Source organism: Doryrhamphus excisus, chromosome 1 (genome assembly GCF_030265055.1).
Source record: "Doryrhamphus excisus isolate RoL2022-K1 chromosome 1, RoL_Dexc_1.0, whole genome shotgun sequence".
NCBI lineage: Eukaryota > Metazoa > Chordata > Actinopteri > Syngnathiformes > Syngnathidae > Doryrhamphus > Doryrhamphus excisus.
Genome location: NC_080466.1, coordinates 1718576 through 1736898, shown reverse-complemented (window position 1 = coordinate 1736898; position 18323 = coordinate 1718576). Strand labels below are relative to the sequence as shown.

The following is an 18323-nucleotide window of genomic DNA, read 5'->3' as shown; positions in this document are numbered from 1 at the left end:
TTTTTGTATAATAATTCTTGCAATATTACAACTTTATTTGTGTAAATCTAGTTGTGTTTTCTATGACATCATTATTGTCGTACAAATTTCCGTTTGTTATTATAAAAATGAGATAAAATAATGAAAAATGGTAAAAAAAAATTGTAAACTCAACTGTAAAAAAAAATATTTTATGGCTTTTTTGTATAATAATTCTTGCAATATTACGACTTTATTTGTGTAAATCTAGTTGTGTTTTCTATGACATCATTATTGTCATACAAATTTCCGTTTGTTATTATAAAAATGAGATAAAATAATAAAAAAATGGTAAAAAAAATTGTAAACTCAACTGTAAAAAAAAAATTATTTTATGGCTTTTTTGTATAATAATTCTTGCAATATTACAACTTTATTTCCAATCCAATCCAATCCACTTTATTTATATAGCACATTTTATAAACAGAGTTTCCAAAGTGCTGCACAGACGAGTAAAAATAAAAAGTAATAATCCAAAACTAAAAGAGCATTTAAGAAATAAAATAATAAAATAGATATTAAAATGTGTTTTCTATGACATCATTATTGTCATACAAATTTCCGTTTGTTATTATAAAAATGAGATAAAATAATAGAAAATGGTAAAAAAAATTGTAAACTCAACTGTAAATTTTTTTTATTTTATGGCTTTTTTGTATAATAATTCTTGCAATATTACGACTTTATTTGTGTAAATCCAGCTGTGTTTTCTATGACATCATTATTGTCGTACACATTTCCGTTTGTCCCTCGAACTCCTCGTAGTTATCAGGAACCGCCTCTTTTCAGAACTCAATAAACCTGCAACAGAACGCAAATGTCCAACGCCTTTTTGTGTCTTTCCAGATGCCCCACGAGTCGACGGTGGAGCACACGCACGTGGACATCGACGCCGAGTCGCCGCTCGCCACGCGCAACCGCAACCACTGCAGCGACTGCAAGGACTTGGAGTGCAAACGCAACCAGCTGACACGCTCCTTCAGCGAGATCAAGCCTCCCAACCTGTTCCCTCAGACGCCACAGGAGATCACCCACTGCCATGACGAGGATGATGACGAGGAGGAGGAGGAGGAGGAGGAAGAAGAGGAGGAGGAATGAATCTGTGTGGCCGTTGAAAGGTTTTCCAGGGTGTGGCAGAGTGGAATATCCGTGTGAGTGAGTGAGTGACTGAGCGTGTCTATCAATACCGTATGGACACGCAACAACACAGGACGTTTTGAATGGAGTGGAAAAAAACACATCACATGACCTGTCACACGACTGCATGCATGATGACTCCTTCAAAACGTTTTTTTTTTTTTTTAATCAATTTTTCTTTCGTCGTCAAACAGACAGAAGACACTCCATTGTATTTTTAATGTGACCTTTTTCAGGCGTGAATGTGGGAAAAGGTCGTCACGACGCATGACTGGCCGCAAGACTATCGGCGTAATGACGCGTCAGCGCATTATTCATTTTTTACGGGAATAGCAACAATCACGTCCATGACGGTAGCGATGCACGCAAAATGGGAACAACGTGCTTTTAGTTAGCATCGGCGTCGCTGTGCATGGATGGCTGTTGACACGATGTGTGGTTACCAGGCAACAACGAGGACACAGTACTTTATTACACGCTGATAGTTGCCATGACAACAGCCAAGTAACTTGCTGCCAGGTGTAAACAGCAGGAGAAGCTAAAAGGGCAGTATTTTTGATTTTTGTTTTTTTTTTTTTTCATCAGAAAATCCAACCTGATTATTGCGTTTGTGTTTATTTGTGCTTTCATGTGACGTTTGTCATGCAAAGCATTCTGTTGGGATATTTTAGACAACTAGGCAAAAAAACAAAAAAAAAGCCACAGTGTTAAAACACAAGTCGAATGAGCTGCCGTGAACTCAATTTTAAGCAACTTGATGTTCTCATTTCTTGCCTATGCCGTGTCCCGACACATGACGGAACTTTGTCCAACTCCAGCAAACACAACACAGTTCAGTAGCTTTTCCTTTCATTGAAACAATTGTCTTGAACATGGAATGAGAGTTTTCACTGCTAAACTTCAAATATGCATGTGTTATTTTAATTGTAAAGCATTCTACAAATGTATTAACTGAGGTTTGCACAGGAAAACAATTGCAAACATATGCTGGAAATACTTTTAAAAAAAAAAAGGGAAATGTGAATAGCACATTAAAGGCTGGAACTAAAATGTTAGTTGTCATCAACCACTCTTGCGGTTACTTTTCTACACTAGCGTGTTGAAATATGTCTAAATGGAGTGTTCCATTATCTCCCTTGACTGGGCTGTACTAACGCAAGACATTGAACTCAAGTCAATGCGGACACTTTTCAGTCCTTTTCAAGTCCTGAATGCATCCACTTGAGAAAAACGAATGCTGTCACTGTCACCTCATTTTCCCAAATGAATTTATGCATGTACATTATGCAGTGTTGCCTTTATTCCCTGCTGTTCCTGCAGTGTGTACATGACTTACAAATGTATAATAAAGATAGTTTTTCATAGTTTTTGCCTTGCTTTTTTTGCACTAAACACCTTGTGCAATTCAATAAACTATATTATTATAGTTTATAGTTTGCATTGAGGTAAAACCGCACTGCTTTTCATTTTATTAGTTCTAATTTGTGTTAAATTAATACCTCCGAATTGGCTAGAAAGTACATGCATTCAGTAAAAACATAGCCAATATGTTTTTTTTTGTTAATTTTTTCCCCACAAGAATCACCTCAATTTGATAGACTTATTGGGTGGCAGGAAGAATTAATATTCCCCTGCCACCTTCTAGAACCCAAGACCTAGTTTTGATTTACATGCAGTTTAGGTTAGTTTCCCCCTTAGCAACCTTAATTTCACCAGTTTGTGTTCTACTTGGGAGGGGAAACAACAGTAGCGTTTTTATTTTTCGACATTACATTTGTATATTGTCCACGTTTAAAATGCAAACGGCTACATTAAACTCATCATCTGAAGCAAACCTGACGGGACTTAAAGCTTATCTCCGTAAAAACGTGCACACAAGCTGCCACTTGGCTACTTCAGAACACACTCGAGTTATACGGCAAAACAGCGACTCCCAGCGGTTGAAAACTGTAACTGCAGGCTTAAAAACATGACTACTTCAGCTCATGAAGTTCCACTACTACCACGATTAGCAGTTAAAGGTAAACTGCACTTTTTGGGTGGAATTGTGACCATCATCCAAAAAACGTGCAATAAGCTTTGGTGGTTTTATATACATGCTGTGACATGATGACGTGTAATACTTAACAGTAAGGCTGTAAAAAATTCACACAGTCTGCTGCTTTTTTATGACGTCATTCTGACCTGAACGCATCAACAGCAATACAATTCCAACATCGTGTATACTGTAAGTATCGCCAACTCACAAGTTCTCTAGTCCGTTCATCTTGGGTTCAGTGCAAGAACGCGAGGTGCCTTCATGGACACTCCGATTATCACACATTCTTGTCACTCAACCTCCATAACTCTTAATTTGGATGTACAATTTGCTACAATGAAGCAAGTACAAATTACGTGATGTCTTTGAACGCAACTCATCATTGCTCCGGATAGCAGGTTTCGAATGCGATTAAAATGTTCTGCCAATATTAAATACTTTTGTGGTATCTTAGCTTGACTGACATAGATAATTTATTTGGAGCTGTTAATAGTTTTTATATAATAATTTATATATAATTTATTTTTATATATAATCCTGTCCTGTGATTTATATTTCTGTTCATTAAATACAGTAAAAATGGGCATATTTCAGACGGTTATTAATGGTGATTATTCATTCATTCATTCATTTTCTACCGTTTACCCTCACAAGGATCACGGGTATGCTGGAGCCTATCCCAGCTGTCCCAGCGGGGTACACCCTGGACTGGTGGCCAGCCAATCACAGGGCACATATAGACAAACAACCATTCACACTCACATTCATACCTATGGACAATTTGGAGTGGCCAATTAACCTAGCATGTTTTTGGAATGTGGGAGGAAACCGGAGTACCCGGAGAAAACCAACACCAAACCAAAAAGACCCCCGTGGGGTCAGTTAAAGGGTCAAGTGTGCGTCTTGCGTCATCAATACGGTTACCGTGGCGACCATCACACCTCATACATTGTTGCTCCAGAAACACAAAAAAAAAGCGACATAAGAGACTTCATTTCTATTTCATGTTTTTTTTTTGCTCACTTTTTGTCTGAAATAGCCACCAATAGATTGCAGTCCTGTGGGGAGTAAGGCATGAAAGTGTAAAATGTGAGCACGAAATGCAAACAATATCAATGTCAATCTTTTAATAAGCAGCCACAGCAGTTGTGACACGACAGTCTGGATGTAACTAAAGAATTATTCGACATGGATTATGATCTGTACTTTCACATTCACCGCTGTCAAACGGGCTCCAGCTCTGCCAGGGGGCGGCGGGGGGGGGGGGGGGGGGGGGGGGTAGACGAACGAGAGGAGAGTAGAAAAAGGAACGGCGTGTGTCATTCGTGGACACCATTTTTAATGTTGAGGTTTCTTCTTGTGGCGTCCATGATGCTCAGCGTGTTAGATGAGGTCATTAATACTGTGCAAGTCAAGTTTGATTAAAGGACAAAAAGTATAAGAGACTTCGCCGCCATGTGCACCACAGTGTGTGTGTGGGGGGGGTGTGGGTAGTTGGGGGGGTAACATCAGCCATGCTGATAACCATAGAAGGCCTCCTATTTAGACAGGAAGGGGCATTTTGCACGGGGATGTTGGCTTTAGTATCGCTCAGACATACAAATACATACAGAGCATAGATACAAATATATCTGTCATTTTACAATACACTCATTAATAATCATCTCTTAAATAAACTTCTCTTCATTGCACTTTGTTAAAATAATTACTGTTATGATTTTTCTCTTAAAGGCATAGTGTGATTTTTTTTTTTTTTTTTTTTAAAGGGTGAAAATGCCCAATTTCGAATATACAATAGTAAAAATAAGACAATCTGTAATGTACATAATGTATGTGTAAAACCCCCTCATATACATGAATACATGAATGGACGTTCAGCTCCACATATGTAGCATATTCTGTCTGATGCGACGTTTAAGAGCACTTAAATGCCACACCCATGTATGTGTATATACTGTATATATATATATATATATATAGATATATAGACATACATACATACAATATTATAAAATAAATAAATACAGGAAAACATTCTTGGTTTGTGATGTAATGGTTTCTCTCAAAGCGGTTTTTGGTGCAGTCTTTGCCAAACCATTGCTCCGTGAGTCCATGCAGATGATGGGCTCCTCTGAGTTTCCCTGAAAGATGCAAAAAAGTGGGATTCGTTTGTGTGCAAACAAACAGCAGTGTGTGTCCAGTGTAACAAAGGAGGGATGGTGTGGGGGGGACCAAGGTCTTTGGCCTGAGTGGTGTGTGTGTGTGTGTGTGTGGGGGGGGGGGGGTACGGTAGGGAGGCTTGCATGCACACTGTAACTCTGTCCTCTGGTCTAAGTTTCCGCTATGAAAGTGTCAGATTGTCCCGAAAGGAAGCTCAGTCTCAGCACCGTCCGTGTAAGAGGGTGTAGCAGAGCAGGGCTTCTGACAGGTGGCGGGGGCGGGGGGGGGGGCGTTTCACTCACCTCCCCCTCACTTCCCGCCCCCCTTTCGTAGGGCCTCGCTAACAGAGTGTGTGGTGGGGGAGCAGCATCCGAGGGCACCCCCACGTTCCCCTCGTCTCTCTAGCTACGCCGCTGCACCGTGTGTCCGGTCCGTCAGGGCAGGAGGGTGGCGGGTCGGGGGTTCTACACGGGCCCCTCCTTGTGAGCGCTGTGGTTGCTCCTGCTCACGCCCACGCAGTTGTGCTGCTGCTGGTTGAGCAGGTGGGAGGTCTCGTTTGCCAGGGGTAGCGTCACGGCCGGGGCGGGTGCGGTGGTGCCGGCTATGCTGGTGACCACGGCGGAGGTCTCCACGCCATCGCGGAGCTCGCTCAGCGTGAGCTCGATTTTCGTGAACTCGCTGTCTGTGGACTGCGGCGTCTTGTCCATGCGCGACGCCATCACCGCGTTCTGGTACTGCTGCCGTGTTACCTAGGAGACGGCAAAGATGGAGGAGGTATTCGAGCGTCAATTAGCATGGAGGCATGGCATATCGGTTGGAACACTTCCTGTTTTCTACGCCGACCGCTCACACAGCTGTTGGTTATTGTTCTGCGTCGTCCGTGGTCTGTTGTCATCTATTTGTTGCGTTCCTGTGTGATGTTTTAGCTCTTTCTTAGCGCTTTAGCGCACCGTGAGCAAGACTGCTACGTGTAGTGGCGACCTCCTACGATTTTAGCGGGGTCGATGAGCGCATGGTGAGCTATGTTTTGACTCTGTTTGCAAAATAAAGAGTTACCACTTCCACACTGATTGTGAGTGCAGGCAACCTAAGGGTATTTTTGTATTTGGGTACCGTCTGTATATCAATAATAAAAAAACTAGCCTAAAAAAATGTTTATAATAATGTCGATTATCGATAATAATTTTGTTGACAGGCAGCACGGCGGGCGAGTGGTTAGCGCGCAGACCTCACAGCTAGGAGACCAGGGTTCAATTCCACCCTCGGCCATCTCTGTGTGGAGTTTGCATGTTCTCCCCGTGCATGCGTGGGTTTTCTCCGGGTACTCCGGTTTCCTCCCACATTCCAAAAACATGCTAGGTTAATTAGCCACTCCAAATTGTCCATAGGTATGAATGTGAGTGTGAATGGTTGTTTGTCTATATGTGCCCTGTGATTGGCTGGCGACCAGTCCAGGGTGTACCCCGCCTCTCGCCCAAAGACAGCTGGGATAGGCTCCAGCACCCCCACGAACCTTGTGACGAAAAAGCGGTAGAAAATGAATGAATGAATTTTGTTGACCAGCAAAATTCGTTATCATGACGGGTCTAGTGAAAAAAAGATGGCTGTCGGGGAGCCCAGAGTAGCTCTGTCGGCGTCTCTAATGTGAGGTGTGTAATGTCCGGACCTCAGGGTTTGGACTTTCTGCTCACCTTTATGTAATGCAGGTCTGAGCACGCTCGGACAGAGTAGTCGGGGACGTAGATCTGCAGGAAGGAGTTGAGTTGATTGTTGCTGCTGCCCAGCGTCGGAGTGATGGCGTCTATTCGCTCGCTCCTGTTCAGAGAGTCTGAATGATTCAGTCCAAACGGCCGTGGCGGCGATTTACTCTCTGGGAGGGGAAGTGATGAAACGACAGTTTAATATGTACAGTAGTTTATTTGTAAAGAACTTCTTTTTAATGGTAACGTAAATAGAAATGTTTCCCATTTAAAGCTAAGATGTTCACATCTTGTGCATTGTGGTGTTTTTTGGGTATGGGGGTGTGAAATGGTTTCATCCAAAGCAAAAAGTTTGTTGTTAAAAGACATGAAAACACACTTGAAGCGATGCAATGTGCCCACATTTGTTCCTGTATTTTTTTTTTAATTAAAGCCAGATTATTCTTTCCACTTCTTTTGAGAAGCCTAACGGAAATCGGCCCCAACAAAGTGAAAACGGCTTGGCCAAAGCCAACGGTGCTACGCCCGAGTGGAATGTATGTAATCCCGCGTTGGAATAAGTGTGTGGATGAGACGTGTGCGCGGTACGCATGTGTTTGTGCAGGCCGAGCACAGTGGGCCAAAGACCCGGCATGTGAACTCTTGCAGATTAGTACTCACTTTTTGAAAAGGCAGCAGGGATCCGGTCATTATATTAAAAAAAAAATAAAAAAAAAATGGGTGCACAAATGTGTGACAATCTGACTCCACATTGTAATGAATGGAGGGCTGAATATGATTGCGCAATTGCATTTCAGCGCGTTGCTAAACATGTGCGAGTGAACATACGTGTTTGTACGTCTTTGTATGTACGCGCAGTGGTGTCCAGCAGGGGGCTGTAGCTGTAGGTCTTGTTTATGCAGTCAGAGGGTTAAAGGTTAGGGGCGAGGGGGATGAAAGGGGGGGGTTCGGGGGGTTGGGCGGAGCCTGGGTCCAATCGGGGGGCCTCCAGTCTGCTGCACCATTCAGCCCCACTTGAATAATGGCTCAGAGGATGAGGATGTTAAAGTCTGTTTCTTCACACTTGCTTTTTCTATCTGCTTCTACTTGTTTGTGTTTTGGAATAAAGGATGAGCAAATGAAACGAGTGCGTGTACAGACAGAAACTGCATACTGTACCTGGTGACCCGGCTAACGAATCAGCCCTGTTGACAAAGGTTCGAGAAAGAGACAGTGGGACTTTGTGGGGAAGGGACGGTAGAGAAAAAAAGGAATAAAGCTCGTTAGGAGGTAAACATACCTGTACACTTGTTATGGCTGTCACTGTACATCACTAGCATCCATACATAAACAATACACAGTATTCGCAGGAAAACAAATCATGCATTTTTTATGATGACTAATGTGCATCAATGTGAATCACAGACAATGAAGACTGAGGGATCCAATTGAATTGAAACCATAATGCAAACAGTAGGGAGGACACTTTTCATGTTGACCAGTAGGTGTCTCTGTTTGCAAGAAATGAGAATGAACTGTGAGGAGCAATACTGCAACATTTGACTGGTATTAGTATTACTTCCTGTGTGTTAGAAAGGTCAATAATTCTAAACCAGGGGTCGGGAACCTTTTTGGCTACAAGAGCCATGAAGGCCAGATATTTTAAAATGTGTATCTGTGAGAGCCATATACATTTTTTTAAACATTGAATGCAATAAAATGTGTGCATTTTTATGTAAGACCAACAGTTTTAGATATAATGGGCTCTAATTACGTAGACCAGGCACACTACCCCACGCCAATGGGGTGTGGCCAGCATACTTTTGTGAGCAGCGCAGTGTCCAATAATAAATCAAATACTTGCTGCCATTAATGCAACTTCTGCTGCTGCATGGTTTTGCACCGTACTCAGTATATTTCATTCTTTTGTCCATCTTTGCCAGAAGGCTTGGTTCTGCAGCTTTAGCTAGGTGACTAAAGGAGGAAAGTTTACATTTACATCTCAATGACCGAGGTACACTACCGCATTACCCAGTAATAATCGAGTTTTGGTGTTTGACCTGGAAAATATCATCAGGAAAGATAGATATGGTCGGCCGTATTGCAGTAGAAAATAGATGGACGGATTAAAATGCATAAGAAAGTTGTTGATTTTTAATATTTTTAACAGTGATTTCTGTGATGTTTACTTTAAAATGTTAGCAAACATACATTTTTATTGTGGTAAGAAATGCTTGAGAGCCAGATACAGTCATCAAAAGAGCCCTACCTGGCTCCCGAGCCATAGGTTCCCTACCTCTGTTCTAAACTATGCTCACAAGGCTTAAGAGAATAATTGATTTTTTTTAACAAATCATCATTTTAACAAAATAAGAGTCCTAAATGTTGTCATCAATGGCAAATATTCCAGGTAACTAACAATAATTAAATTGTGAAGCGTTCTGCCAATATCAAATTAGAATAATTGTGAAGTAATTAACGACCTGAGTCAAGACGTCACGGATCAGGCAAGTTCGCATTATCACAAAATCTCACCTGGCGAAACAGTCAGGGCCATCATTCCATAGAAGGAAAACGGTCCTGCTTCGAACTTCATCCCCTCTTTTCCTGCCTCCACTTCAACTTTGCCCTGTAGAAGTAAGGCCCACAATTATATTTAAAAAAAAATGTTCACCCAATGGGAAACAATATTCCCATAGGGAGCAAAGGAAATGGAAATAATCCTTAATTTGCCATCACTAAAAGTGACGTCCAAGCGTAAAAATAAGTAAAACTCTCTGACTAACACCAAATGATAACATGTGAGGTGAAGATGATTTGTGTAGCAGCACTTGTGTAAAAAAACCCCAATAACCACTGTTAAAAATGACAACAAAAGGAAGACATATTTTGGACAAAAATATTGGGACGTGGCTCACTCCACTCCACTCCACTCTGCGTCAATAATTACACTTCAGTAAGTCAGCGATGGCATGTCCGACATGATAGAGTGAGGAAAAAAAAAAGTTCTCCTCCCACTCGGTGTGGAAGTGGTAATTTTTGGGCTTTTTAAGTTTGGAAGAAATAAATTGGAGGCTAACTGTTTAGCTCGCTATCTTGCTGTAGGAGTGTAGAGGTGACTGTGGGGGTGTTATTTCATGTGTCTAATAATGTTCAAGTCATAAACGGGTTTTCTGTGCCGAAATTGATTTATCCCGGTCGGGTCCGGAACCAATTAAACGTCTGTATATACGTCTGGAAAGTTGCAAATGTAGGATTGAGGCCCCATCAATCTGCAGGAGAATCCCATATTACCCGTTATAGGATCTTCCATAGGATTTATTTTCTATAGGATTTTTTTTTCTTCTAAAAAAAAAATAGCAGTCGCTGGATATTTTCATTATCCTTAATCTTGCCACTAACCTGCAGAATGAGGATGAAATAGTCCACAGGCCTGTTCCTGTGGAAGAGGTAGTGCTCAGACGCCCGCTTGTTCTTCTCGTCGTATTTCAGCTCCTGGATGACGTTGGGATGCTTCAGCAAACGCAGCAGAATCTTTTCCGACATTTGCGGCGGTGCGAACAGGTCGACTTCTACGGAGACAGACAAGGAGGCTGTGAGAAGGACAGCACGATGACCGCCGTGAGCGTCTGAGAGTTGATTATACATTATATATATTATATTATTTTCTTATATATTTTCTTCTATTATATAGAAGAAAAATGACACTACAGTATATGCTGTATGCAATACTCTATGTGGAATATTTGTGCTGTAGTCCAACAAAAAGTATTTACTGTTGCCAACATATGCACTGATTGGCCACAACATGGCGACCAATCGCATCACGCCACCAAAAACAAACACGACACATCAGAAGCACATTCCATGATCTGTATTCTGTGTTAGCTTCCATACCGTAAACGTCCTTTGGAGTCATTTGGAATTGCGCTGCCTTCTAATGAAAATAGAAAATTCCCATGCTGGGAATGCTGGAATGTGCTTCTGCATGCATTGATTTGATTGACATTAATGAACGCCGCATGGATCATAATGATGAACATATCCATAAACAGCAATATAAATACCGATACCACAGTTCATTCATTCATTCCTTCAGTTTCAACAGCCTAACAGCCTATCCCAGCTGTCTTCAGGCGAGAGGCGGGGTACACCCTGGACTGGTGGCCAGCCAATCACAGGGCACATATAGACAAACAACCATTCACACTCACATTCATACCTATGGACAATTTGGAGTGGCTAATTAACCTAGCATGTTTTTGGAATGTGGGAGGAAACCGGAGTACCCGGAGAAAACCCACGCGTGCACACGGAGAACATGCAAACTCCACACAGAGATGGCCAAAGGTGGAATTGAACTCTGGTCTCCTATTTGTGAAGCCTGTGTGCTAACCACTCGAACACCGTGCAGCCCCAAAAAGGTTTTATTCCCTTTTATTTACAAATTTGGGTAGTTTAAAAGTCAACATAGGGGTGTTATTTCATGTCTAGAGGGCTCTAATAATGCTTAAATATTCATTCATTTTTTACCGCTTATCCTCACGAGGGTCGCAGGGGGTGCTGGAGCCTATCCCAATGTGTCTTTGGGCGAGAGGCAAGGTACACCCTGGACTGGTGGCTAGCCAATCACAGGGCACATATAGACAAACAACCATTCACACTCACATTCATACCTATGGACAATTTGGAGTCGCTAATTAACCTAGCATGTTTTTGGAATGTGGGAGGAAACCGGAGTACCCGGAGAAAACCCACGCGTGCACACGGAGAACATGCAAACTCCACACAGAGATGGCCAAAGGTGGAATTGAACTCGGGTTTCCTATTTGTGAAGCCTGTGTGCTAACCACTTGAACACCGTGCAGCCCCAAAAAGGTTTTATTCCCTTTTATTTACAAATTTGGGTAATTTAAAAGTCAATATAGGGGTGTTATTTCATGTCTAGAGGGCTCTAATAATGCTTAAATATTCATTAATTTTCTACCGCTTATCCTCACGAGGGTCGCAGGGGGGTGCTGGAGCCTATCCCAATGTGTCTTTGGGCGAGAGGCGGGGTACACCCTGGACTGGTGGCCAGCCAATCACAGGGCACATATAGACAAACAACCATTCACACTCACATTCATACCTATGGACAATTTGGAGTCGCTAATTAACCTAGCATGTTTTTGGAATGTGGGAGGAAACCGGAGTACCCGGAGAAAACCCACGCGTGCACAAGGAGAACATGCAAACTCCACACAGAGATGGCAAGGGTGGAATTGAACCTGGGTCTCCTAGCTGTGAGGCCTGCATGCTAAACACTTCTCCATCGTTCCAGGCATGGTTTGTATTTATAAAACATGCTGCTACACATCACATAATTTTTGCTGCAAAATGACATTTTTCTTAGTTTACAGTAATCCCTCGTTTATTGCGGTTCAATGGTTCCGGACCTGTTGGTGATAAGTGAATTTCCACAAAGTATGATTCCTTAATAATAATACAAATATTATCATAGTTTAAGCATAGAAAACCTGTTTATTACCTTCTACCCACATATTTTTTTTTACATTAGAGCTCTGTAGACATGAAATAACACCCTTATTGTCAACACATTGCTCAACCTTTATGCTGCTGTGTATAAATATATAATAGATGCATTGATTTATCAAATTATTAAAAAAAAAACAGGTCAATAATTATGAATTAACATTTACATCAAACCTCACCTCATTTGGGATGTATGTGCATGATTAGGTGTGTTTACTGTGATTTCCGAGTGCCCGTGAATGCAGCGGCAACTTGTGCCCGAGGAGTCGTGATGCTCATGAATGCACCATTCTCACAAAAAAGCTAACTCAGCACTGGTAGCAGTTTGCTAGTTTTGATCCTGCTTGTTGTGTATGACGTGTCCATTATCTCATTGGAATCTTTCCATGGTGTCCCAATTTTTTTTAAAGCAACACAGCTCCCTTTTTAATGGTATCCCAAATATAAAAATATAACGATTTTTTTTCGGGTAAATCTCCACTCAGAGTGACAGGTTTTCATGGGGACATTAATTGAAACATGAAATGAAACGTTAGCTATAAAAGTATAAGGAGTCAAGATGAAAACAATCTTAATGTACAAAATGTCTCCTTCTTGTTCCGATCTGCTCATCACGTAATGAGGCATTCAGGTTCAATTTTTATTATTTTATTATTATTATTATATTTATTTATTTATGACTGATTGATTGATTTTCTTTATTCTTGATTTGTTTATTTATTTTTCATCTTATTTTGTGTAGAAAAATAAAAAGTAAGATATTTGTGAACAGTGGAATGTTTTATCAGAGCTTTTCTTGTAGAAAATTGGAACCAAAGTGAAGTTTTTTTAAAAAAAATTGTTTTTAATAAATGTGTTTTTTTTTTTTTTTTTTTTTTTTTTAAAACCTGATGCGGCCCAGTCTCACCCAGACCCGAGCTCCAGTGGCCCCCAAGTAAATTGAGTTTGAGACCCCTGCTGTATTGTATATAACTCTGGGAAAAACTGTTAATTTTGTTAATACTTGTGTTGTTTATATTGTTTATTTTTCTATATTGTGTATTTTGTACTGCTGAGGGACGAATAAAGGCATATCTTAATCTTAATCTAATCCAAAGTAAACTCGGACAATAAGAGTACATAATTTCTACGTCAGCTTAGCGGTGGAGTTGTGGTTGTTCGTAACCTTCCTTAGCCTTTAGAACTCCAAATGCTAACCAATGCTTAGCCGCCAGGTCAAAGTTCAAAAGCAAATCCCATCTGTGAGGAATACGAGTAGCGGCTGAGTATTCAGTTGCTTGTTTACCCAATGAAAAGCGGGTGAAATAGTTCAAATTTTACACTAAGCACGCAGACTAGTGTGGGAACCAACGTAGGCCAAAAATACTGGAAGTGATGTCACACTGAAACGAGAGTAAGAAAACACGGTGGTGTTTTCAAAGCTGTGAGCTGACACAACATGTAACTTTTGTGCGTACGATGCGCCGGCATGTTCGATACCTGTGTTTTTTTTTTTTTTTTTTCCCCCCCTCCACTTTGCATTCAGATTGGCGTATGGAGTGCGGCGCCATCCCGTGCTGCGCTCCCGAGAGGCCTCCCACCTCTTTACAAACACACACAAGCATGCATGCCAACACGCTGGTTGTCAGTCCTCACACAACTCATTCCCTCACACACACACACAAGCACAATACTCACAATACCGCAGTACTACACACATCGACTCGCCCGGCTCTGCACCCGTTTGCAACAAAACTCCCAGCACATACGAGCACACGTGCACGCACACACACACACATGAAGGAACTCAACTCGCAGTGAGGGGCTAAGGGCACACTGGGGGAAGTCAAGCAGTAACGCAGCCCACTTGCCTGTTGCTAGGAAACGCAGGGTAGCCAGCAGAAGCTGAGGTGATATTTTAACCTTCATTTCGTTGTCGGTGGGCTTGAAGGCCGAGAAATCCTGCTTCCTCTCTCGATGGGTGATTTTCTTCTTCGTCTTGTTGTCGGCTGCAGACACAAAGTGAGAAGTGATCAGAAGACACGCGCTCATACGGAAGAAGTCAAGTCCACGCCATTCCGCCCACCGAGGTCCCGGGTCGCAGGGTGACTAAACTCCAGTTACCCGAACTTTATTGCTTTTCCAGAAACGTGGCCGTGGTGTCTTTCTCGGAAGTGAACAAGAGCTATAGGGGGCGACGCTGTTAGCTTACACATTCTTAGCATTACTTTCAGCCATATGTATTGGACCAACAAATAAATGGGCGCCAACCATGTCAGTCGGCCTGAGTGTCACCATAATTGTGTAACAGCTCAAACTTTTATTACTCTATATCAGGGGTCTCAAACATGCAGCCCGCGGGCCAAATGTGGCCCGCACGACACTATTTTGAGGCCCCCGCCTTGATATGAAAGTTTAATGTAAAGTTTGATATGGATGCTGTATGGTATCATGTACCCAGAAAAAATTATTACGTTTGATTCATGTTCATGTTAAAGGTTAAATAACTGTTAATAGTTATCCTCCCTATCCGTGTGGAAGTGGTAAGTTTTTGGCTGTTTAAGTTTAAAGGAAATAACTTGAAGGCTACCGTTTAGGTCGCTAGCTCTCTAGTTTGCGAGTTAGCATGTGTCTCAAGACCCTGCAGTTGCGCAATATGTTGTAAATAAAAAGAGTATAAATGTGACTATAGTCGTGTTTTGTCATGTCTACAGGGCTCTAATAATGCTTTGTTCATTTTAATCTGAAAAAAATAATTTGTCTACCCACCAACTATATGTGGTTTTATTAAGTTTTTATTATTTGCCGTTTTATTATTATTATTGTTATATTTATTTATTACTGATTGATTGATTTTCTTTATTTTATTGATTTGTTTATTTATTTTTCATCTTATTTTGTGCAGAAAAAAAATTAAGATATTTGAGAACAGTGGAATGTTTTATCAGAGCTTTTATTGTAGAAAATCGGAACCAAAGCACTGAAAAAGTTTGTATATTTTTCTGTTTTTTTGGGTTTTTTATTTTGGAAAACCAGATGCGGCCCAGCCTTGCCCAGACCCTAGCTCCAGTGGCCCCCAGGTAAATTGAGTTTGAGACCCCTGCTCTATATTATACATATTATTGACATTTACTAAAACATTGAATGGGACGTTTTTAAGGCTTTCTTATTTTATATACAGTGGACGCCGTGCATTCGCGATTCAGAATTCACGCCTCTAGAAGTTTGCTGACTTTTGGTGAAGTGTTTTCCAGACTTTTGGTGCTTCAGAGTGAGGTGGAAGCGGTCCCATAAAAGACTTAAACATGCTAGCCTGTGACTCCGATTCATCAAGTCAGGTACGTGGCATCCAACTTCATTTGAAGTTGATTGAATTTACCAAATACAATTCTTAGACCTATAAAGTAGACTAGAAAACATATAGAAAAGCTATTGGTTAGAAAAGCAGTAATCTCACAACAAGAAGGTCTGGTCAACTTTAACAGTTCTTGTGGAAACGGGAGTCTGGTTGTACAGAGGTAGCTTTTCATGTTGATGATGTTGTTCTTAGATTTGTCGTAAAGTGGACTTCTGTTATGCTCAGCATAAGGACTAATATGGAGAAGGTCTTGGATTCAATGACTATATATCCCGAACAACAAAACAAATACAGTACCAGAGTAGAGTGAGGTTCATCTCAACGTAGGAGTTGACCCTATTTAAATCCCGGCTGGGTGATAGCTACATAGAACAGATAGCTATAGCAATATACCAGCTATAATGTACAGTCGCTCAGGGGTTTTCTAAGTCTAACATTATGCCTTATTATGCCGTATCTATCGGTTTTCATTATTTATTGGGTGTACGGGGTAAACTACACATTTCAACAGCATTCCTGTCTTATCACCTCGACAATGGCGCCCCATTTGACTTAAAATCCCAGTGTTAGACCACTCTGCTGTATTTAGGGATTCAGACCGAAACACTGGACCATAATGCCGATATAATGAATACCTTTAAATTATGGGGAAACTTTAAAATATATATTTTTTACATTTTAAGCTTGTATTGGTACTTGTTTGTATATATCTTAGATATTACATGTGTTAAGTTGCTGTGTGATGACTTTGTAATATTGAGTAATGACCTCATGTGATTTCCAAAGTGTTGACGAGCTCGTCGTGAGCTACCGTTTCCTGACCGACACGCGAGCAGTACAGTATTCAAACGATTAGTCGTGGTTCGGAAGTAAAGGAGATGTCACAAGATTGCAACTCAGCCCTAAATAAGCCGCAGCGTTCAAAATTTAAGAAAAAAAGTAGCAGCTTATACACCAGAAATCACAGCAGATATCAACGCAAAAGGCGATATTGTGCAAGTAATGTTATGTAACATCAATTTGCTCACGACACAACTCTTGAGTTATCAATCCCTGCATCATTTTACTTATATTATTGAAATATTTAAATGACTATATTGTTCAACTTGTATGTCAACTTGAAAATCCCATAAAAATAAAAAGCCATTATTTCTTATTTTTAAGTACCGGTTCAGGTTCTGTTTCAAAAGTACCACTTTGGCGCCGGTATGGGACAATAGTTTTTATTTAAGTGGGCTATGAAAATAGCTAAATAGAACCAGCATAGCTATAACTCAGCTATAATGTACAGTACAGTAGCTCAAGGGTTTTCAAAGTCTTACATTGTGCTTTGAAGTCATCAACTGGTCTTTGTTGCCATCTATTGAGGTTTTGGCATCACTACAGGTTTCAATGGCCTTGTCTGATTTATTTCATTATATTCATATATAACGTAGAGAATATATGCTTTATGTAAGGAAACATGCTACGCAAGCATTATTAATAGTGGAATTAATCTGGTAGTGTTCCTCACATTTAGTCTGTGCTTTTCTTTTGATTAGGGTTGTACAACAACCCGAAATGGAGCCAAAGTTACATGTGTCAGCATTTTGACAAAGAAAGTGAAAAACACTGTTCGGCATTTAGAATTGTATCATGCATGTAAAACTACAATTTGTAAAACTGTAAAAACTTTTTATGTTTTGTGTTAATATTTTTGAGACTTGTGGCGTAACTGTGTTAGTTAGCAAAGAACTACAGCGTGAACCGCTGATTACATCATCACATCATGACGGAGTTGACTTCCGCTTCCTGTTTCTGTGTAGTAACGAGCTAAGTAACAAGCAAGGCTGCTAACAAAATATGAAAACACATAAGATATAATAAGAACACAGTTGGACTCACGCGGTGTATTAATAACACGACACCTGGTTGTTCGCTAACTGGAGAATGTACAAATGTGGCCCGCAGGACACTAGTTTGAGGCCCCCGCCTTGATATGAAAGTTTAATGTCAGTGCGGCCAGCGCAAGTTTGATATGGATGCTGTATGGTATCATGTACCCAGAAAAAATTATTACGTTTGATTAATGTTCATGTTAAAGGTTACATAACTGTTAATAGTTATCCTCCCTATCCGTGTGGAAGTGGTAAGTTTTTGGCGATTTAAGTTTAAAGGAAATAACTTGAAGGCTACCGTTTAGGTCGCTAGGTCTCTAGTTTGCGAGTTAGCATGTGTCTCAAGACCCTGCAGTTGCGCAATATGTTGTAAATAAAAAGAGTATAAATGTGACTATAGTCGTGTTTTGTCATGTCTACAGGGCTCTAATAATGCTTTGTTCATTTTAATCTGAAAAAATAATTTGTCTACCCACCAACTATATGTGGTTTCTTAAGTTTTTATTATTTGCTGTTTTATTATTATTATTATATTTATTTAT

The 18323-nt window shown here is 40.7% G+C and overlaps 2 protein-coding genes across 6 annotated transcripts in view; one reads left to right on the top strand and one right to left on the bottom strand.

The window, feature by feature from the left end:
* Nucleotides 1-2519, top strand: part of nt5c2b (5'-nucleotidase, cytosolic IIb) — a 30483-nt gene extending 27964 nt beyond the window's left edge. For all 5 annotated transcript variants that reach the window (XM_058091699.1, XM_058091700.1, XM_058091701.1 and 2 more), the window contains one exon: nt 865-2519. In XM_058091699.1, the coding sequence (XP_057947682.1) occupies nt 865-1116 (252 nt within the window). In that variant the 3' untranslated portion in view covers nt 1117-2519. The remainder of the gene's footprint in view (nt 1-864) is intronic.
* A 1792-nt stretch (nt 2520-4311) lies between these two features.
* The window catches only part of cnnm2b (cyclin and CBS domain divalent metal cation transport mediator 2b), a 46576-nt gene continuing 32564 nt past the window's right edge, over nt 4312-18323 (bottom strand). Inside the window, exons 3-8 of the mRNA XM_058091696.1 lie at nt 14418-14555; nt 10435-10604; nt 9568-9661; nt 8212-8271; nt 7045-7223; nt 4312-6102 (exon numbers count right to left, since the gene is read on the bottom strand). Coding sequence (XP_057947679.1) covers nt 5818-6102; nt 7045-7223; nt 8212-8271; nt 9568-9661; nt 10435-10604; nt 14418-14555 — 926 coding nt within the window. The 3' untranslated portion in view covers nt 4312-5817. The remainder of the gene's footprint in view (nt 6103-7044; nt 7224-8211; nt 8272-9567; nt 9662-10434; nt 10605-14417; nt 14556-18323) is intronic.